This window comes from Pipra filicauda, unplaced genomic scaffold, assembly GCF_003945595.2.
Source record: "Pipra filicauda isolate LSUMZ 115617 unplaced genomic scaffold, ASM394559v2 scaffold146_size1912638_pilon, whole genome shotgun sequence".
NCBI classification, from domain to species: domain Eukaryota; kingdom Metazoa; phylum Chordata; class Aves; order Passeriformes; family Pipridae; genus Pipra; species Pipra filicauda.
Genome location: NW_024103951.1, coordinates 1,171,771 through 1,194,755, shown reverse-complemented (window position 1 = coordinate 1,194,755; position 22,985 = coordinate 1,171,771). Strand labels below are relative to the sequence as shown.

General features: G+C 37.6%; 1 protein-coding gene across 1 annotated transcript in view; it reads right to left on the bottom strand.

Moving 5' to 3' along the window:
* CLSTN2 (calsyntenin 2) overlaps positions 1-22,985 on the bottom strand; it is a 257,372-nt gene that overhangs the window by 191,851 nt on the left and 42,536 nt on the right. Inside the window, exon 2 of the mRNA XM_027729314.2 lies at positions 4,919-5,041. Coding sequence (XP_027585115.2) covers positions 4,919-5,041 — 123 coding nt within the window. The remainder of the gene's footprint in view (positions 1-4,918; positions 5,042-22,985) is intronic.

The following is a 22,985-nucleotide window of genomic DNA, read 5'->3' as shown; positions in this document are numbered from 1 at the left end:
TGCTGAGGAAATGTTGTTGCTCTTATTGAAATGCAGATAGCTGTCCTTTCCAAAAGCCTTCCATAATCTTGCAGCGTTTTGTGAGGGCTCTTGCTATCACAGAAACAGAATGCTGTCAAATTGATTTAGTGGATCTCACCTTGTTTCCAGCCAAACCACCCCTAAGCCTGAAAGTCAAATCCTTGAAGTGATTACCAGCCTCTTCACCAGAATGTGAGCTGACTGTTGTACGGCTGAGCCTGCAGGTTGGTGTAAGATTAATTGAAGTCACATTCCTTCTTTTGGGTGCATTTTATTATATGTTTTTCAAGAGAGATTCCTCTGATGGATTTCCCTAACTGAGATAATAAGCCCATACTGCACCTACACAATGCCTGCAATTTCTTCATGTGTTTTTGTGGAATTTTCTTTAGGTTTTTTGAGGGGGGAAGGGGTGTTGACCAAGGAGGTTGGGAGGGGATGGGGAAATGCCTGTGATACCCTGCAAAAGGCTCCAGGCTACTGCGGTGAGCCTAATTATTTTAAAGATCAGTTGTATGTCAACACCCGTGTGTGAAAATCCTTTCCAGGTCAGTACTTGAAAAATTGAAATATGGAAAAACTGTTATTCCTTCTCACACTTACAAGCTTACAATGGTACTTTTTCAAGCTTTCCTTCAAAACCAGGCGACTGAAAAATATACTTGCATGGAAAAGAGAAAGTGGGTACGTTTATACCATGCTGATTTTTACATATACTTCAATTATTCACAATAAATTCATAAGACAAAGAGACACCAAAACCCATTTATTGCAATTTTGCGAAAGACTTCATGCTCCAGTTATGAAATAGGCCTTAAGAAATGATCACATTTGACAGCCAGCATTTTCACAGGCACATTTAGTCCTGTTAGTCTCTCCTTAGTCCTTCCTGGAAACATAGCCCTTTTGAGAAGGTAACTGCATAGAAGATTCCTTTTTCTCCTGTCATCATCCTTGATATTAAAAATTATACAGAGGTGGGAAAAAAAGTGCAGATTATACTAATTTTCTCTTGTGACCACTCGGGTTTGATGTGCACCATAATGTGTATCCTACTAGAAGGGGTTGACAGACTTACTTCAGTAGCCATGGTGATGAAAGAAACACAGGTACAGGGAAAAACATTAAAGTTTCCATAAGAGAAAAAGAAAATACTGTTTACAGTTTAGAGAAGGTCTATGCCACAAGTAACATTTAAATTAAAAAAATAGGAATAGGAAAATGGGTATGGAAAACAACTGAAAGCACTAAGGGCAGATAAGAATCACTGAATAAAAAATGTGTCTTAATAGCTCAGTTCTGCTGTTGTGCTTAATAACAAAGGCGTTATTTGGTGAAAGATTATTTGCTCAGGTGAAAAATATGAAATGCATAAACTACTTGTGCACCAGGGCAATCAACAGGGGCAAGGTGGTCTGTGCAGTGCTCAAAGCATCCCTGATGATACACAGTTAGGAGCTGGAAAACTAACACCACTTCCAGGCTGAACTTAGAGCCCGTCCTGGTTCCTGTAAGCCTGAGCTGTACAGCAGAGCTGTGCTTTCCTGCCTGGAAAGGACAGTGCACTCCCACTATCTGCTAGTACCTGCTGTGGGTAGTGCACATCTTGTCTCCAGCCCTGGGGAGCACAGTGCCAGGCCATCTGCAGATATCCCTCACTGTGGTTCCCAAAGCACAATGCAGATTATTTGGAGACAAAGCCTCAGTGAGACTCAAAGTCTCCAACGAGGCCCCTGAGCACTCATTTTGACATGCCAGGCTTTCTGGCTTGAGATTACTGCTCCTCCTTGCTGGAGATCTCCTGCCTTGGCCATAAACATAAGGACTCCCTACCCTTCCTTCCACAAGTTAAGCATGGATCCAAAAGGACTACACCCTCACTAGCAAGACAAAAATATGGAATAAATAACTACAAATAATAGTAAATGTACAATCTAAATATGCATTTCACCTACCATGACCTGTCATATCTTTCAATGATAAATGCTGTAACTTTCCCTAAACCTGTCCCAGATGGAAGAGGAGCACTTAAAAGGGAGTAAACTAAGAAAAGCAGAGAGATCCACATAACATCTGTCCACATAACATCCAGGTATATATTCAGGTACCCCCCAGGAACATCAGCCTCGTGGTTATCTTGATGTGCTTCCTGTTAGTTCCATTTTGTTTCTATAGAACTTAAGCACATGTGCAAAGTGAAAGGATATACAGCAGCTGGGTTGGGGTTTGGTTGGTTGGTTTGGGATTTGGGGTTTGTTTTGGTTTGTTGGAGGGACTCATTTGTTCAAGGAGATCTAAGCAGATATCTCAGCAGAAACCAAAACCTGCCCTGATATATTGTTGAATCTGGGCCTATTAAAAGAAACCCAAACAACAAAAATGCAAAATGTTTCTAAATACTGTATCTCTTTTCTTCTGCAATATTTGGACAAAATACTGAAAATATTAACAGAGTGATGGTAAAGGAACTGCTGGAGCTCTGATTCTGCTACAATGGAAGACTGATATACTGTACAAAAAGTTTTTCAACAGTTAAACAAAATATGGCCATAGAAGATATACCATGTTACCTCACTATTAAATATACAACTACTGAATATTGTTAATGTTGTAGCTGTATCTATTTCAGCTTTCTCCTACTAAATACATCACAGAAATTGAATTTTCCATAAAAACCTACAACAAATTAATGATATTATGAAACAAAATAAAACTACATGATACTAAAGCAGAAATTAAAAGAGAAATAACAAATTCCTCCAACAATTTAAAAAGGCAAGAGTGTTTAAAAAGAAGCACATGTTTTTCCAAACATGTAGGGAATCCAGGTGCTTCAAGGGAATTAAGGGTTCAATCAGTACTTTATTATTGCAGATCACTAGGCCAAATGTACAATATTATGTGGAAATGAATCATTAATATCAGGGAATACACAGAAAGTATTTTCCCACCTAGACACTTCTTATATTATAAATAATTCAAATCAATAAACAAAGATAAATTAAAATACTGTCTAATGTAATGACATAAGCCAGTCTAAGTTCAGTACTTCAAAGGAAGATTTTCTACATGAAAAGTAAATCACTGCTTAATGAAAAACGTGTTGATTCTCCCAATGTAAAAAGTGAAGAAAATAATTAGGCTACCAAATTCCCAGTCAGCACAGTTTGCAGTGTCAGTGAAAACAGCATGATTATTATTCCTTTAAGGATCCCAGGGGAATGCAAGCAAAAGAAGCAAAAGAACATCCTTAGTAATGGAAAAATTAAAAAAAATAAAATGAAAAGGGCATCTTTTCACTAGGAATCAATCTTCATTCCTAAATAGCTGTACCTGAAGATTTCACAGATAGGTTTAGTTTAGCAAGGGTTTCACCTAAGTTTACATTATTGTTCAACACAAACATTTGGAAGAATGAATTGCACACGCATGTGGAAGTTACCAATATAACACAAAAGTGGTCTCAAATACAATACAGAATACTGCTTATCATTCAAAAATAACTTGGAAACAAGCATTTTTCCTCAGCTACAACAAGTAATAACTAATTTAGGACACCTTATCCTGCACATCTTTGTATGAAGTGACCCTGCTTTGATTTTAATTAGCACCTCCCAGTTCAGGGCTGGCTGTTTGTGTTTGAATGGACACTGATTATGCCTCTATTAGCAAATAACTCTGTGCCACGGGAAGGGATCAGCAGACAAAAGAGTTTCATACCAAGGCTACTATACCAATATGCACAAGCTGTTTGAGGCTTTTACCTCTGACTAAATAGAGCTCCCTCCACTGAACATCCCCAGTGGATGAGAAAGAAAAGGGTTCTGTGCAACAAAGAGCCATGGGGCACTATGAGTCACAAACAAATCTTGACATTAAACTGCAGTTCAATATATAAAAAACATTTGTGAATCCCTCTTTGGCAGGGTATGGATTGATGCCAGTAGGTGCTTTTTGGGGAAAATGTCTAATAACAGTTCTTTCATGATGCTGTAAAATGCTGTTTGGGCCAAGCACTTGGACTTGCTGCTTACTGAGCATGACTGTACTCCATAAGAACAAGGATCCTTATCTTACTAGTCCCTTTCCTTATATGAGGGACACTCTTAGGCAATAGCATGTTTTTGACAACTGCATCTTTTGAGGATCTTCAAAACAGCTGTCAAGCCTCACTACTCTCCTTCTTCTTCAAAAAGAAGAAAATGGAACAGGGAATTTAAAAGAAAACTTACTTCACATGCAAAAGTACTCTATTCTGCTTAAAGAACTCATAATATGACAGAATAAGTGTCAGGAAAAATAGACTTAACACAGATGAAAACTTCCGTACGACACGCATCTATCATGCAGCAACCTGAGCAAAAATCTTCAAAAACACCATTAAAATTTCTGTCCAAGCCTTGACAGTTATAAAGTACTCACACAGTAACACATGATTTGAGCAACTTCAAATATTTGTCACACAGTTTTTCCACAGCCAGGGAGAAGAATAAGAAGAGAGAAAGCAGGGGCTGTTGTTCCTGAACAAAATTAACTAGGTATGGTTACTTTAGGCAACTATAATGACTCATTTCTATAATGGGAAATTCAAATTTAATTACAAAAATATTGTGTTTTATTAAAAAATGTGTTGATAGTGGAAGCCTGCTGTATTATGCTGTTAATAATCTCTTTTGTCTTGAAACAAATGAGCAGACACATCCATTGTAAGAGACACCTCATTTCAAGGTCTGTGGGCCAATGGTCAGGTCCTGAGTACTCAGACACAGCCTTTACACGACCTTCACACGTCCTTCAAATTACATTATCTCTGCACTGCAAATCCCATCCTTAAAATGCTAATAAATTCATACTACAATCCATAAGCTCAAGTGCTGCTGCCAGTGTATATTCCTACCTGCAAAGGGAACAGGTGCATCTTTGTCCAAAGCAACAAGGGGAGGATCCAAAATTACAGTGTCATTGTTCTCAGTTATGATTCCGTGGTAAGATGTCTCAATCCAGGGTTTGTGTTTGTTCACTGGAAGAGAAAAAACACGCCTAATTAATTTGGTTTGTGTTTTACAGGCATTTAGCTCATTTTATTTTTAAAGAGAAATTATTTAACATATGCCCAATATCAATGTTATCACTCAAAAGCCACTAAAAAAAGCCCAAAGTACTTCATAAACATTCAAATATCAAAACAAAGTGACGCGTATTGTACCGTAATTCACTGACAAGAAAAACACTGACAGACATCCCTCCAATTAAGACACCAAAAGCAAAACACAATTTTCAAAGTATTTTTAATGTGTTCTCAATTGTCAGACATAATTAGGGGCAGACACTTTTGAAGGAATTGCTTTCAGTTGCAAAGCTCTGATGCAAGAGAAAGGACAACCAGAGAAACACAACTCAACAAGTCACAAAGCCAAGAGAAAGGCAAGTGGGAACATTTCACTCTTGATCAACTGCTCACTTTATTTTTGGAAAAATATCTAAAATAACTTCTGTGTTCTGCACATCATAGACAAAAAATAAACTTCTACATTTAAATCACTTTTATCAAAGCCTCCACCTTTTTCATTTATGAAAACCAGCTTTACTTATGCTTAAATGGGATCTCAAGTTTTTCTAGAAAAATCTGCCCTTCAAATTCAGCTCTTGAACATTTGGATATATCTGGTCTTGACATACACAGGAAGATCACGCAAAAAGACACTTTAAGGAGAGGATACCCCACTTATCATCATATTGTCTTATTCCTGAACCTCTTCCGTGTTCATCCCTCTCACCATCCATCTAATATTTTTTTGGGAAGTATAAAGATACAAAATAAAAAGGAAGGGGAAAATGTAAGAGGCTTAGTTTTGCTATGCTTATAAAGAGCATTTTCTTCTTGCAGCCACAATCTGAACATTCTCTCTTTGGAGCTCCTACATAAGTAACACAACGGTGATATCTAAACAAATAGCAATTTGAAGGATGTTCTCCCCCAGACAGGACGGAGCACTGCACTAAGGAATATCTACCACACTGACATCAAACTCAGCTGTAAAGTAATTTTTGTACCTATTATTTAGTTGTGTGTACCAAATGCTGAAGAAAACATCTGGTGAGTTAACAGAATTCACCTCAAAGACAGAGAGTTGACACTTCAAGAGAAAAAAACTGAATCAGAAGGGATTATTTAAAATAACCCCGTTACGAAACCAAACAAAATCCACACACACAACCCTAAACTCTTTCCGGCCCTGTCTTCTGTAAAACCCCAGATATCAATGAGTTTCAAGGTTTTTTCCACAGTTTCTTCCTTGTGAAGAAAGTAGCAAAATCCACTATGATAACAGAGGGGGCTCTGGCCTCAGGCACAGAGCTGGGCAATTAACAAATTATTATGTATACTGGATATCTGGCAAAAGCCAACAAATACATTTATGGCAAACTGAAGTTCATTCTCTTTCTTTCTTTCTTGCTGCTTTGTTTAATCCTTAGGACATGGTGGACATTATTTTATATTCTAGCATTTATATGGCAACTTTGAGTTCATTTCTATGTTGCAATGTATCTTCTTTCAGAAGAAAGCACACTTAGCTTCACAGTGGTTGGTTTTGCCCATTTTTGCAATAACTAAGCAACAGGAAGATTAAACTGGGGATGTGTCAGGGAAAGGTGAAATGGAAAATAGGGGTCTCAAATCTCTTCATCTTGTAATGACTGTACAGCCAGAGGAGAGATTGGTGAGTTTATGTAATAGATGAAGGCCAAAAGTCTTGATGGTGTTGAAATATGAGAAGTGATGGATGCAATTTCAGAGCTTTGTATGGCATTTGGGATTCCAGTTTGCAGGGCAGTTGAAATATTCTGCATTTGTTATTTGGATACGTGAATTGCCTGAACATCCAGACACAGAAACGTGCTGCACTGATGCTCTGCTGTGGCTCAAAGGCTTAGATTGACATGTACTGGACAGAGCTAGAGGGGATCTCTTGACTGAAGACAGACACAATTTAATAATGATGAAATAGTAAATAGGGATTGGCAAGAAAATGGAGCCCCTACAGGAAACAAAAGTTCAAGTACTTTAATGCTTTTCATTCCTCCTGATTCTGTTAATTGTCTGAGCTCTCACCAAAAAAAAAAAACAAAAAAGCCAAAACAAACAAACAAACAAACAAAACCAACCACAGCCACAAAACAAAACAAAAAATCAAAACCCAAACAACCAAAAAATAATCCTCCTCTGGATTCTACAGAATTGTTTTAACGGCATTTTGGCTTAAGAAACAGTCTCAGGACACAGTGACTGCAATTCTACTGGCCTTATGTTTTTTCAATTAGTGTCCAATGAGCAATAATGAGTCAAATGAGTGACAGCAACACAATTTCTTAAATCATGTTGGGGTAGGAAGAAAAGAAAGTACATTACAAACATATTCTACAACTTAGACCTAGACCTTAGAGGATGGTATTAAGAAGAAAAGAACAATAAAACAAAAGCAAAATACAATAAAATGTCAAACTATTTGCAAGCTTTATCAAATACATCTCCAAAAGAAAAAATTACGACTATACAAGTTTCAAGTAACCTGTGATGTGGAAATTTTACAAATAATGGAAATCATCCACAGTCTTTGGGAGAGCAAAACAATTCTTTTGCATCAGATGATCTATAAATCTGAAATATTTTCACATCACTAAAATTACTGATCCTTTACGCTGTTTTGGGTACTTGTTTTAAAATAAGAAATCTATAATACTGAGATTACTTGCTGGTGTTCTGGTTCAGGGGGTTGTTCATAGTTTCTCTGCTAAAGGTTGGTAAAATGTTAACAGAGAAACTGCATAAACCACTATATAGACTCCCATTAGATATTACATTGTAAAAGAAAAACTTTCAAACATGACATGATCAATGAATACTTTAAGTTTCTTACTCCAAGACAAAAGGGCAACTCCAAAATGTTAGACTGGTTTATATCAGTGTTTATCCACAGGTTAACACACCTCTCAAAGCTCTGATATTTTCCTGTCCCTATTCAGCAGCTTCAAAATAAACAGAACTTTAAATATTCAATCAGAAGTGTTTTGTCCTGTCTCTTTTGAGCTACTGATTGTACTTCAAGATATTTGAGTCAGATTTTAGGTCAGGTTTCCAAAGCCACAGTAATGCCACACTGCATTTACTTGAAAACCAGAACAAGAAAGTTTTCCCATGCTATTTATTTCAGGCTATATGAAACTGTATGTTGAAATAAAAAAGAAAAATAAATTTCACATCATTTAAGAAGTTATCTAATTCCACTTATATCCAGCATTTATTAGAGTCTCTTAAAGATTAACATGTACCTTTTTGAAATTTTTGTAAACTTATCAATAAGATGGGAACTCTGTTTTATCTTTAAAATGGAAAAGGCATAAATGGTTACAAAATATTTTAATGCTTCTCAATAATGCTTACAACAACATTCTATAAAATAAATGTTGATAAAGATGATGGAAGACATCTATATACAGATTTATGTGAAGTTTCGGGTACCAAGAAAGCAGAGCACTACACAGCAAGTCAAGCTCAAAAGAACAAATAAACTGAATAATCAGCAGATAAGACCTATACCAAAAAAATTCTTTTCCCTCTTAAGGTATATTAAGTTGTAGCACACTTATACTAACTCCAAAACTAAAAAAAAAAAAAAAAAGGAAAAAAATTATATATATATAGTTTTGGTTTTTTTACCAAAGATCTTCTCTGGAAGCATTTATTTTTTACCTTTTCCTTGCATTCTTCTAGCTCAGTGAAAGCTGAAATCACTACAAGGCTTTCATGAATTCAAACACATTTAGTTAAGACATACAGATGAAATATACCCATGCTGTAAGTTGTTTTTCTTTTTTAAACTTGCCTCCCTTCGTGTAATTTATTAGTCATTCATATAAAACCATAATATAAATAATTTATAGCATCTAGGATAAGGTAATTAATCTTCTTCCTTTATTACAGTTAGAGGTCAATTCATTAAAATTCATATGCACCATTTACACTGTATTTTCCTACTCTGTCCCACCAAAGCTTGTGGTTGCAAGCCTTTGGATGTAATTAAACCATAGTGCTAGAAAACTGCCTCTCTGTGTTCCATCCGCAAATGCACTTGGCACATAAAACAACAGAGTAGAAAATGGCAAAAGAAAAACCAACTCATTTTGTAGAGTCTGCAGGAAATCTCATGCCCTCAGGAACGTTGTCTTGGAAGTCATTTTAAGGACAGGCTCAAAAATTAAGCAAAATGATTACAGAGAAAGGCCAGAGGTTTAGAACCCCAAAAATACGCTGAACTCCTACATCCTACTCTGGTGCATTTTCTCCATCCTTTTCACAGTGCCCTGGGTTTTACCCCTTCCCTGTGTCATGCTCAAAACCCATCCTGTGACTTGAAAAACATCCAACTCGTGACACCAAACTCTCCCCGAGCTGTGACTGCACCGAGCATCTCACGTGCCCCGAGCGGCCCATGGGAAGCTCTGCAGCAGAAACGGGACAAAATCACACACTAGACACTGAAACATCAGCAGCAGGAAAAAAAATCATCAGCCCCCTCCCATCCTGAGCCCTTTGGCAATTCACCAACAAGGCCTTTACCCAGAGCATGGCTCTGGGTGCACGAACTCTGTGCTGCAATGCCTGTGCCCTGCCTTATGAGCCTGCAAGACATGCACAGAGCTTTCTGAAGGCAATCATACTCTGTACATTAAATCTTCCAAGTCTCAATGCCTGTGAACAACAAAGCTGCAATTTGTCAGTGCACAAGCATTATCATAACAGGATTACAATATAGACAAAATGTATGAGGACATCATCTCATGAGGACAGACATCACCTTTTCTCTAAGCCAAGACAGACACTTGTTTGGGGCAGGGAAAGGGGGAGTGGGTGGAAAGCAGCACATGTGCAAAGGATACAGTACAATGGTATTTGCAAATTTCAGATGCTTTCTGACTGAAATTGTTCAGAAAATGTCACTGATCCAAAAATAACCCATTAAAGAATTATGAAAGGAAAAAAAAAATGTGTGTATTAGAAGCTTTAACTCCAGACACTAGGGCAGATTCAATATGGTCCAGTTGATTTAACTGCTGATTTCTAAACTACAGGGAGCTAAAACCCGAGGTAGCAAATTATGAGGGTTTAAGAATTGCTTTATGAATGCAAATGTTTTCTTTCCTTTTTTTTTCCAGTACAGCACTTTCCTTAGCACACACTTCAGCTCCAAGTCTTTTCATCTGCTAACTTCAGTGATCTTCAGCTCAGCCTGCTGGAATCCTGTCTAAGTGTCAAAGGCCTTCCCCTCAAAAAAACAGCCAAATTGAGGATACTCAGGAAGCCTTTTAAACATGTGCAGAAAATCCCATTAACTTCAGTAAAATACAAAAGTCTGAACTTCATGCCTTGTGCAGTCTGCACTACAAGCAGCAAGCCCTTATCTTGTACAGCAAAGAAAGACAGTTATTCTAGTGCCCTACTAGGAGGGTACTGCATAACAAATATCCCAGTGATGCAGATGACATCCTGACAGCTCCAATGCAGTCCACTCCTCCTTTGGGGTGATACTTTGCTGGGTAAATGCCACAGTAAGATTTGTGGGGTCAGCAATAGCCAGAGCTCTATCTCATTTTTCAGGTATTTCATAGAAAATGGCTACTAAAAATAGAATTTGTCCATTGTTAAAATCCTATGACCTGTTCTCTGGATAGTTTTAACAGCCCTGAGCTTTGTATCAAGAAGGAGAAACTTTAAAGGGAAGAGGGTGAGGTCAGAAGATGATTTTTTGTCTCACCAATGTGGCCTGTGTCATGTTCATTTTTAGACATCCAAGCCAAAAGTTTTGGACACTCATACCCTTAACAGAAATTTCCTGGAGTCTCCAGTGACTCTTGTTTCTGATAACTGAAATACTTCAAAGATTATGTTTTCACTAAGCAAGTCCTCTTCACATAGTTCATAAACGTGACTGTATAGTGCACATGCAACTTTATAACATAATAGACTTTAATTCCTCCAAGACACGTCTTGAGACAGAAACATGGATTTTCTGAATTACCAGCTCCAGAATGGGCCAGGGATAGAAACTAAAGACAGCAGTCAAATCTAAAATCTCATAAAGTAGCAGCTAAGAACAAAAATGTTCAGAAAATAGGCAGATTTGGGGGTTTAGATCACTAAAGAAATGAGGATTAGGAGCTTGATAAAGAATATAAGACTTCCTCTGGAAGGCAGAGAAAACAAGGACACGGATAAATGCATTTTTTGAGGAAAAAGAAACCAAGAAGTGGAAACTGAAAATGGTTGAGAAGTAGAAGTACATAAATATTTGCATTTTATAGGATTAAGTCTTTCTCAGCTTTAGGAAAAAAGGCAACATTGGATAGCTCTATCAGCAGAACACAGAATACTATGTTTCCCTATATACAAAAGAAAATGAAAACTTGCCAGGAACTTTCACATATAAAACACATTTTACATGCTTTGGCAAAGAAAAATTGTAAAGAAGAAATTTATTCTTCTGTAGCTTAATGCTTATTTCTCCATATGATGTCATTGCTTGAAATTACTGAATTACCAGTAGTTATGTTCTGGCTTTATTTTTAGGTAGATAACTTTAAGTCATAATGCTTTATGTGCTTTTACATAAAATAATAATGTGAAATTCCTGTCCCAATTAAGGCAATGTGACTTTTGACACTAAGTTCAGTTAAAGCTGAATTTATATGATTTATGAAATGTGATTATGAGATGTGAACTCTTTGGAGAACATTTTAACTAAGGAATACATTATGAGCAGTGCATCTCAGCAACATTAAATTACTCAGTGGAGATCCTACAGATAACTTGGCATTGATTTGAACAAGCTGCACAACAAAACCTGTTTTGCATGAAATATACTGCACAAAACAGTCTTCTGGCATAAGCACATATTCTGGCCCCCAAGAGAAGGTCTTTCAATAATGACAATCCCATGAAAATCTGCTCTTACATTAGGAAAAAAAAAAAGGGGGAAAATCTGAAGTGGAAGACTCCTTTGTTAGTAGGTCATTCTTATTACAAGCTAATTTGACCAAAAGCATCAAGTGCCTTGTCTAATGGACTTGATAATATTAGTAATTAGTCACCTGTTGGCTATTTCTAAGTAATATGACACACACTGCATGTATTCTGATATGTTTAGATGTTCATGTATCTATAAATATGCTTGATTCTCTTGCAAATTTTTTGTTGTTTTTAGTTTTGAGTGGATTAATATTAAATTAATATTTATTAATAACCAAATTAATATTAAACATTCAACAAGAACTTAGTAAATGCTTTGGTCAAACCAAACCTCTGTTCTTCAGAAAAAACAGTCTAGCTACGAATTTTGTAAAACTCCACTCACAATATCGATATGTAAACCTTCTGACCCTTTCTGATAAGCACATTTTGAATTTTCATATGCATACAAGAATTAGCCTCATCATCACCTTTTAGGTAGTAGACCACATAGCTGTGGGTCTTCATGCTTTGAACTGCCTTTAAGCTTACAAGTTATTTTTATTAATACAAAAGAGATTTCAACTCCTTCATCAAATTTATCTATTGATAGTTGTCATAACAAACAGACTACAGAGAATATAAACCTGAATTCTGAACTACCAGTCTTAATACTGAGTCTCTATGCCTCAATATTAAGACGAGGAATATCTTGTTTACTGTATCTAAGGAACAAAACTGGAATTAGATGATGAGTCTGTCCCACAATTATGGGAATTTCAATAGCACTTACCTGATTATGTCCTGATAGATGAAAGTCTATCTTTGGGAAAGTATTTGATGGTGTAAAAATGCTTTCATTCATATCATAAGGGCAGAAAATGGTCATAAACAAGTTATGTTTTCCAATATATTTAGTTGCGCTCAAAATCCATTTCATTTATCTTGCTTACTAATGCTGACCTTTAATTCAACAGAGATTTCTTATGTGTAGCCTCATTTCATTTAAAAATACATAAAAGCTTGAGATCCCCAATTTTTAACCCCTCTATAATTTCATTTAACTTTCTTCCATATTTAATAACTCCATGCTCACTATGTGAAGCTGCCCCATTCTTACACACTTTTAACTCTTGTTTGGATTGAAAGATCTACAGAACATGTATTTATTTTCCATTATGAGAGTTTACAGCATGCATGTAAAATAAACCTGACTCTAGTCCTTATTCCTTAAATAAACAAGAATGGAGTGTCCTCTGAAGAGTTTTGTCAGATGATATCTCAACAGGGCTTCCAGCACAGTGGTTTCATGGACTGGCCACCAGTATCTTGCAAATAATCCAGGTATTTCAAGCAATGCTGAGGAACATACAGATCACTAGCAAACATTTTTACCAAGACAGTGTGTTTTCATAGGGAGGGGAGAAAGAAAAAAATTCACTGATTATGCAGAAAAGCAAGAGCAATCCCCCAATAGCACCAAAGACAGACCTCACCAAGGAGTTACAGATCTGCAGGATGCCCTGTTTAACTAAAGAACCAATTTGCATGAATAATACCTCTCTTATTGCCTGAAATACTAAAGCCAGGGAATTCCAATTGCTGCTGTTTCTTCCTATGAATGGTGTCAATTATGACATCTCTAAAATGAACATTGCAGCTACTACAGAACATGAGACATTTTAACATTTGCTGAGCACATTTTCAAAGGTACTAATTTTTCAGCACCTTAGGTTAGTAGGTTTTTTCTTTGTAAATAGTATCTTAAGTTGAAGTTTCAAAAAACAATATTAAAGTAACTTAGGTTTTATACAATTATGTCTCAAGAACTTCAGCAATACTCTGTTGGTGTGAATGGCATTTTGAAAAATTCAAAGTTAAAATCCCTATTAGATTATGAGCCTAAAATAAATGAACAAAAACCTTAAGAAATTGTAACCTTTATAAAATTTCATGCCACACTATTTTGATAGCACAGTCTATTGTGTGCTATCACAAATTTAATCTCTCTGAAATCCCAAGCTCCTACAGATAAGCCTAATACACATTTGGAAATCTTGGGAAATGAGATAAATCCTATTGCCATGGATTTTAAAGGAGTAAATAATTTGTTTTTTTTTTAAATAGAAGAAAGTACTGATGTTCATATTTTCATTATTTGTTCAAAACTACAGCTTTCGATACAGCAGGGGCTTAAGGATATTCCTGTAGAGAGAACCTGACCATATAAAGGACAGGTATTGCTTCAAATTACCTGTCCTTTACTTAATCATGAGAAATGGAGTCCCAGGACATCCATTTGCAAGTGCTTCCCTCTTCTGTGTTCAGATATCTCTTAAATCGAAATGTACCTCAAAATAATATATTAACTGATTGTCCATCCTCACCCCAAACCTCTCAGAATATGCCTTTAAATATTGGCACGTATTACATGACCCCATCCATTGACAAAATAACAGCTACATAACTATTAGTACCACCAAAGCACAATGCAGATGCCAATTGATGGTGTTTTCTGTCTGTCACAGCAGAAAGCAGGAATGCAGGAAATAACCAACAGGGAGGATAAAGATAACACTGCAGCGTCTTCTGCTTTGGTGGAGTTGGATCCATGACCGTCATTTGTTATAGACTCTCTATTTTCTCCTTAAGAACAGATTTCTGGTGCAGAGTCCAACTTCTTTTCACTTTATACAATGCCTCTTATTATTTTGTGTCCTGACTGAAGCTTTTACACACTCCAATACAAATAATAATCTGTCTACCCCAAAAAATCAATAGGAGAGTGGGTGTTCCAGAAATTCTAATAGTCAAGACCTATGTGTTTCAGGCTCTCCATGACAGAAGAATGCACATAATTACATGGGCTATATAATCCATATGGAGAGCATATTGACATCCTGATTTTCATAACAATACTGCAGTTTTCAGCCATATTCTAGCTACACTTTAATTTTTTCTAGTTCATTTACTTTCTTTTAAGAGCTTACTACAGACATAGGAATTGCCTGAAATAAATATTTTTTTTAGGCTCTGATGATGTTTCGGATTATAAGCAGCTCTGACTTTATAACACAATGTTTAATTTAATTGTCTTTTACGGTCCTTCTCATTTCCAATGCAGTCTTTATTTTTTCCAAGGCAATCTTCTTTTTTTTCTCATATATTTCCTACAGATTTAAACCTAAAGTTATGATTCATCCTACTTGAATGGTTTATTTTTTCCTCAAAACTCTCTCACCTCTCTTTTGCATTTCGACCTGAAAATGCCTCTTATTTTCCTTGCTCCCCTCAACACTCTCAAGTGTCTCCTAATTTCTAGATGTTTTGAAACATATCAGTCTATTTACATGGAAATTAAGATTGCCAACAGTCTAGTTTTAAAATGCAAATTCATACATTAGCAAATACTCCTTCCTCATATCAACATCTATGTATTTAAAAAAATATTGAGTACAGGTGGTGCTCAGAGTGAAAGTGTGGCAGAGTTTACTTGTATTAGGAGTCAGAATCACCAAGCACTAAGCCCTGTTCCAGTCAGAGCACTGAACCAACAAATAACATATTCATGTCACCACATGGCTCCAACGACAGCACCAAGATGCTTTTTAGATTTCAGACTTTTTAGGAATGACAGCAAACTATCAAATTCCACGACAATGTAAGACAGCTTTCCAGCAGCATTCCAAGCAACCTCCCTGTACAGTTCTCCCTCTCTTTTTAGCCTGATCATATAAACAAGCAAGGAAGGAGATATCCAAGTACAGGAAAGTGAACCTAGAGATCACTTGAATGTAGGGGTCACCTTTAGCCCTCCCTCTGATATTAAGCGTAACTGAGGCCATCATTCTGGGCTCTGCACAGCCTTCCATAAGCTGCCAGCATAAATATTACTCTAAGGTTTCTTTTGGGATCTTTCCTTGTTCCAAAAGTTTTTAGTTCCTGTCTTTTAGGGCATTTGTGCCCTATTCAAGCAATGCCAAAACGCTTTTAAACTTGTGGCACGTTGAACAGGGGACCTCACAGTAAACAAAAATCTATGGCAAGACTGACCAATCTTCCTGGGTGTATAAAACTACCCGGTAAAATCTCCTCCTCATTAAAAACCACAGCAGGGCTGCAACTGGCTCGCACGTGGGAGATGATGGTCCCTCTTCTCTGCTGTGGGATGGGATATTTCACTCACTTGCACGGCAACCAAGTGACATCTGCTACAGTGATTCCTACTCTGCAGATCTTCCCAAGAGCAGGCACTGAGATCAGCCACCTCCTCCTCCCCCAGCACAGCCCTGCTGCTTGTCAGGTGATCACACGCTCTGGGAACAGGGGGCTCATGAACTCCAGGAGAGTCACGTGTGGCTCATGACTTATGGGCAGCCCCTGGGTCTGCTGACAGGACTACAGCAAATGAAGGGAAATAAAACGATGACGGAAAACTGCTGGTTTGAATCTTGATGTAAAACACCATATTGTGTTACAGGCTACCAAGCAGACGAAAAAGAGTAAAATAATCAATGGTAATCCAGCCAGGACATCCAGCCCTCGGGCACCACAATCTCTCCGTACACTCTTCAGAAGTTGACAACTTAGTTGTGTTTTTCCCTCCAAAAATGAAAATACACATCTTAGAGAAAACACCTAATTCTGAGAAACTCTGAAAGATTGGATGAAATCAATACTTTTTTTCTCCATAACAGAATAATTAATTGCTCACAAGAGCTTGACACAAGTACTTGCATAAGATAAAGTCTTGATACCTATGAATTCATTGAGCAATCATTTCTGTCTAATCTTAAAAACAGCTAAGCTTCCATTCATTACTTATTAGTATTCCTGGATAATTACACAGATAATTTCTTAATTACTGCTGTCTGCTGTAAAAAGAGTTTTCAGGGCTTCAGCCAGTGCAGAAAAACTTGTTTGTCAAACAGAAGACAGACTGATGAAAGAAAAATTCTACACATTTGGGAAGTTCTTTAGTTAATTGGTTATGTCCCATAACTCAGTACCAAGCACTACTTTTTCCAGCTTATCACTTTGTCCCTAATTATCAACTACTTCTATGAATTGTTAATAGGAATGAGTTTGACACGTGATACATCAGCTCTTGTCCTACAATGTTGCAGATGGGACATATTTTATTGCAAATTTCATTTCATGCTTTTTATTGTGAAAAGTATGGAACACTGAATAATAATTATATATTTTACAGTTCATTCATTTCAAACTGATCATTTGATATTCATTACTTCAGTGACAGACACGTCCTGTCAGCTTTATCCCTCATTATGCACAGAATATCTGCATTTGAGCAAGCAACAGAATTTCGAAAGGAGGTTGCAACCAAGTTTCCATTAAATAAAAACATCAAAACCCCAAAAAGCCCCTGCCAGCTTACCTTATTACATTAACTTTAGGGGTTGCTGTCAAAGGAACAGCTGACTAAAATCACATTTCTGATACTTTTTTTACAACCTGGTTGAAAAACTAGGTTTGGGCATAAAAATATACAACTATATAAATCATTCCTATGAAATCTGAAGAAAAGGTTAAAGCTCCGGGACATATTTTCAAGAAATAAACTTGAACTTCAATTTTTCCCAATATTTCAGATGTTACAAAGAAATCATTATTTTTGGTATTTCAAAAGGTCGCCCTGGTGATAGTCAATGATTACTTGAAAATGTGGGTAACAAAGGAGAACTTTTTTTCTGAGCTTCCTAAAGCAACTATTCCACAGTTTCTATGCACCAGTTTCAAGTAAGAGCTCTCTGGATACTCTTCTTTTGAGACTCCTTTCCTCAAAAATAATTGCTGATAATCAGAATCTTTTCATCCACTGATTGCATGCTCAATGGTGTATTCAGAGGACACTCTGCCCTCACAAAATTTGAGTAGAAAATAGAAGATTGGTCTGGTCTTGCTTTTAGCATGCCCAAGAACAGGTTCTGGCTCCAAAAACAGAGGTTATAAGAAATATGATATGTTAAGTAGAGAATATATGGAACAAATGAGTTCAGTTCAAAGGCAAGCACACATAAAAAGCCAAACCAGAAAATACACTTCAATACAAGCGAATAGATGGTAAAATTAAGTTTTGTGATAACCACAGCTGAACAGTATCAATGACTGAGCTGGGGAACACGAAATGGGAGAGAGTTAAGGAAACCTATTCACTCCTCAGCCTTGTGAGAACCTTCTCAAACAGTTTATGCAGAGCAGTCAGGCCATGGCAAAACCAAAACCAGATCACTCAGATTTTCCTGACAGGAGCCAAGAACTCTACAGAACAAATCAGCAAAATGCAGAAGAAACTGCCTGCAGCTACTTAAATACAGAAATGACACCATATCATAAATAGTAAGGCATAAAAATACATATTTTTCAGGGCTCAACACTGATGGTTGTTCATTACCTGATTTAGAGAGGCCATTGCTTGAAAGGAGAATGAAGAAAATCACAGTTATAAGTTCAATTTATTTATTTCTTTGCAAAATGCAAATAAAAGTCCTAAAGACCTCAGCCTACATCTACAGGGACCCCCTGTGCAATGGCAGGAAGGTCTGAATATTTCATGTCCTCAGCTGAACTGTACATTTACAAGTTTTATCTGAACTAAAAGCACACTTGTAACTCTTCAGAGTTTCCCATGGATTAGTAAAACAAAAAAAGGCAATGAAAACCAATCAAAAAGCCAGCTCAACTCCAAGGTTTTTGATGATATTGAAACTTCATCCATTCAAGATCCACACACAGTAACTTGCCAGTGAGACTTAAAAGCACTTAAATTGTTATACATTAAAATATAACAAGAAAGAGCAGAGTTACGTCAATGTTTGTATCATGCTTGGGAGCCCAGGAAAGTGCCTGCAGCCACATAAAGGCAGAAATGATACCCCATAATCATGTAAACACGACTTTAACAAGGCTGATGCAGGGATTTGGCAATTGGCTCTGTTTATATCAGCACATCTTCAACACTGCTCATCAACCTTTACTGTTATAGCAGAGATTAAAAAAGGCAGGAAAAACCCCACCACCTAAAGTTCCAGACTAACTTGCCTTTAGAAAAAAATTATATTTTATGTTATTTGTGTCAGTAATAGAATCTACGAGCTCAATTCACTTCATGTTTAAAGCAACTGAAGCCACCTGCCTGGCAAGGGTCTGAGGACTGCTCGGGTTCAGCAAGAAAGGGCAAAAGGAGACCACTTGTGTTTGACTGTTCTCATATATTGGTAGTCCCCAAATACAAAGGAGAAAAAAAACTGCTGTCAAAAGGGACATGTAATCAAGCAGGGCTTGGCAACCCTTCAAAAGTACCCTCGTTTTCAAAGCAATACTTTGAGTGCCTTTACATCAAGGATGCCAATGTGAACCTACCAAGAGCAGCAGCAGTTCACTGCTCCCCAGTCCCTCCCGGGTTTGATCCGAGCTGGATCGCAGCACGCCCGGATCACAGAGGGCAAACAGCAGGGCCCACATATGGGAGATCTTACAGAGACAATGCTTTGGGAGCCACTGCCTCTCACAGATGCACATCAGACAAGATTATTCAAATGTATTTAATGTGTTCATGCATTTTAACAAGATGCAGAGGACAGAGGGAAACGATGACAAGCAAGCTGCCCTAACAAATGCTGCACATATTTTCATCAGTCTTACCACTGATACTACACTGCACATTTGCATAACAAAGTGGTAAAAACACACAGGCCTCGTGCTTGTATCCTTGTGAGGAGGAACACAGAAAAAAGTCCCTGAATTTGCTAAGTGTGGCCCTTGTTAGTTAAGCACTACCACAAATAAGAGTCCTGCTAACAAAATAATTTATCTGCTCTCTCACCAGCAATAATTCTTCTTTTCACAGTTCTTTGCCAAAATTCAAACTGAATAAAAAAGAACATGTTAAGATAATTGTGCAGATCACATTCACACTGGTGTAACAATAAGTCAGATCCCAAGAGTTTAAGCAACTGATTTAAAGGTGACAACAAATCTATAGTCACTAAGAGCCATAGGTTTGCCATGCTGGCAGTGCTAGATTAGAATTGCATGGTTGAAAGCCCTTGTGCCCTGCCTTTAGCCCCATGTTTTTGACAGATTAATTCTGCTCCCCCAAGGCTGGGACTTGGTGTCCCATTGTGATTCAGTAGTTCCTGAACTACTTCAGACTTCCAGCTCAGTGCCTCACATTAAACAAGATGTCCCTACAAAGAAGCATCTCAGCTGCTTTCCACATTCCTCCCCTTGACCACAACCCATCGCTAGTATTTAGAGTCCACCAATATTTTGCCTTCTAGGACTGGGATGAAGGAGGGGGTAGGTGTTGAGATTTTTTTCCCCCTCTCCATGGAACAAAGCTGCTGTGGTTGGTTTTGTTTGATGGCTGGATAAGCACTGTTCTCAGGAACAGAGCCTGCTCAGGGAGCCTAACAGAGCAGTTCACAAGCAGAAGCACTTTGAGCCAGTCTTTCAGTCATGCCTGGCACACTTCACTGCCACAGGAAAGCTGTCTTCTTTTGTAACATTATGATGTGATGCCAGCATATATATAGTGCAGGTGGCACAGTGCAAAGGAACTGCCTTTTGGGTGGAGAGATCAGCCAGTTACCTGCAAATCTGAGAACTAACAAAGGAAAGGCAGGTCATCTCCTCTGCACTGGTAGCTTCTAGTCTTTGCTGCCACTGAATGAAGGAGACTGTCAAAAAAATGAGTTCAAAGAAAGAAAATTAATGTCACATCAAATCAATCATATAGTCATTGGGTTTAAAGAGGGGGGGAAGTATTTGTCTGTAAAAATTACTCATGGCAGTTTATTTTTAAACAGTTATATTCTATAGAGAAATGCTGTTGCCAGGTTCTTTACTAAACCTTTTTTAACAGAAGCAGGAAGACTAAACCTGTGCAAGTCATAATTTGATGGGCACTTGAAAGCAATGTAAGTCAGTGCTAATGCCAACAGTTTCAATGGTTGCTTCTGTAACTATTATCTCACACCAGCATCATCCCCAGACAAAGATAATCAAAGCAAAGTACAAGAAAGTGAAATCCTCCCACACCCCCAGACCCTCCCCTTGCAATGGTGTCTGTTAGGAAGCTGATTTCATTTGGAGGATGTAACAAATATCTGGAGAATTCTGCAGATTCAGAAAGTTTCTGTGCAACAGCGTCAAAAAAGTCCACATGTCAACTACAGCAGAGCAATCTGAAACAGGATCACAGACTTCAATGAAATTATTCCAGCTTTAGGCCAATATACCTGCCCTGGTCATATTTCCACACGAGTAGGAGATAGGATTGAAGAATCTTTGGTGAATTAATCCCAGTAAGACTCAAAGCTTATGTATAAATTAACTTTTCAATATGTGTTCTTCCAGCTTCTGATACTACTTCTGGTTTTATCCTATGATCATCTTGCCCTGTTTGCAACAGAAAGAGCATTATGAAAAATAAAAATTCCAATCGTCAAGTTCAAATGCAGTGGTTTGAAACTCTCCCCTGTGACAGCCTCAGCACTGGACTAACCAAAATGAGTAACAGGGTTTTTTCCTAATCATACAAGGTTAAAGTAGAAGTCCTTTTTACACAGGAGATTATGACTGATGGCACATGGCTGAGACTGTTCAGCTCAAAAGAACATCAAAGGGATTCACAATGTCATTCCTAGCAGAGCACTTTGCCAGCACAGAGACCAGGGCACAAAAAAGTATTATTAGGACAATGAGTCCCACAGGACTGATCGCGTGGTGCAGACCACAATCAGCTTTGTTACTCGTCAGTGTTTATACAAAGCAATTCCACAGCAAGTTAAAAGTCTAGTCAGATTCAGGGCTTGGGGCTTTTTTTTGCTTGCTTGGGTATTTTTTTGTGTTGACTTTAACTTTTTGATGGTAAAGACAGTGGATTTTATTCCTGTACATCTGTCAGTGTTTATATTTATTTATACTCATCTCTTTCTGGTATTGATCACAGTATATTTACTTTTTTTCTCTTACATCAATATTCTCAGTTATTGGGGGTTTTATATCAGTTTTGGCATCATTTTATAGAATGGCCACAATACATCAATACAAATTTCTCCTTCCAAAGGAATGGTGGACATTTAGATGGATCAGGCTGAAGAATATTCAGGGCTACCTTGAAAAAGGACAGGCAATGGTTACAAGCACACTTTTAAGCTCTTAAAATGTCTTTTATCAATTTTCATCTGAAAGATGCGGATAGAATATACCTTTTTCAAGGTCTTTCCCTCATAACTTCCTTCTGGACATTTCTCAGAACACAGGGATATAACCGTAATTGTAATGCATCAAACTTGCAGTGAAGATCGAACACTCTAAGCCTCATGGCAATGCTGAAGTGAACAAAATGATCTTGATTTTATGAATAAATATGCTCTTAGATTATGAATAATTAAGAGTATATTGCAATCTTCAGACTACAATACGAAATTCTCAAGATTTTAAAGAAATCACCTGAGCTGTAATTGCATTTGTGAATGCTCCAAATCTATTCCAGTGCAAAGACAAAGCTCTACGAAATCACAAGCACTCGTGGGCTCGCTCATGTCCCAGCAGGAAAGCAGCAATCAGAAGTGAAAGACAGAAGTCTCTGAACCACATCCCAACTTCCACAGACCCAGTTCTGGCAGCTGACATTACTGGTACAGACGCAAAAGCTGCAGAATAAGGTGATATGCTCTAAACTCGGCAGAAACAAGCACCAGACTAAATGCTTCCTGAAACAGGAATATAATTCTTAATGTGGCCTCAGACTTCAGCTACTTCTGTGTAGGGGAAATCTGAACAAGAAAAAAAAAAATCTACAAGAAAAGCAAAGCTGAGGTGCCTCGGGGCCCTGAGCCCAGGGCAGCCCAAGGCAGCCGTCACAACCCACACGGGTACCCCGCTGCCTGCTCTGGGCTTGCTTTTGTTTTCAAAGATATTTAATCGTTTA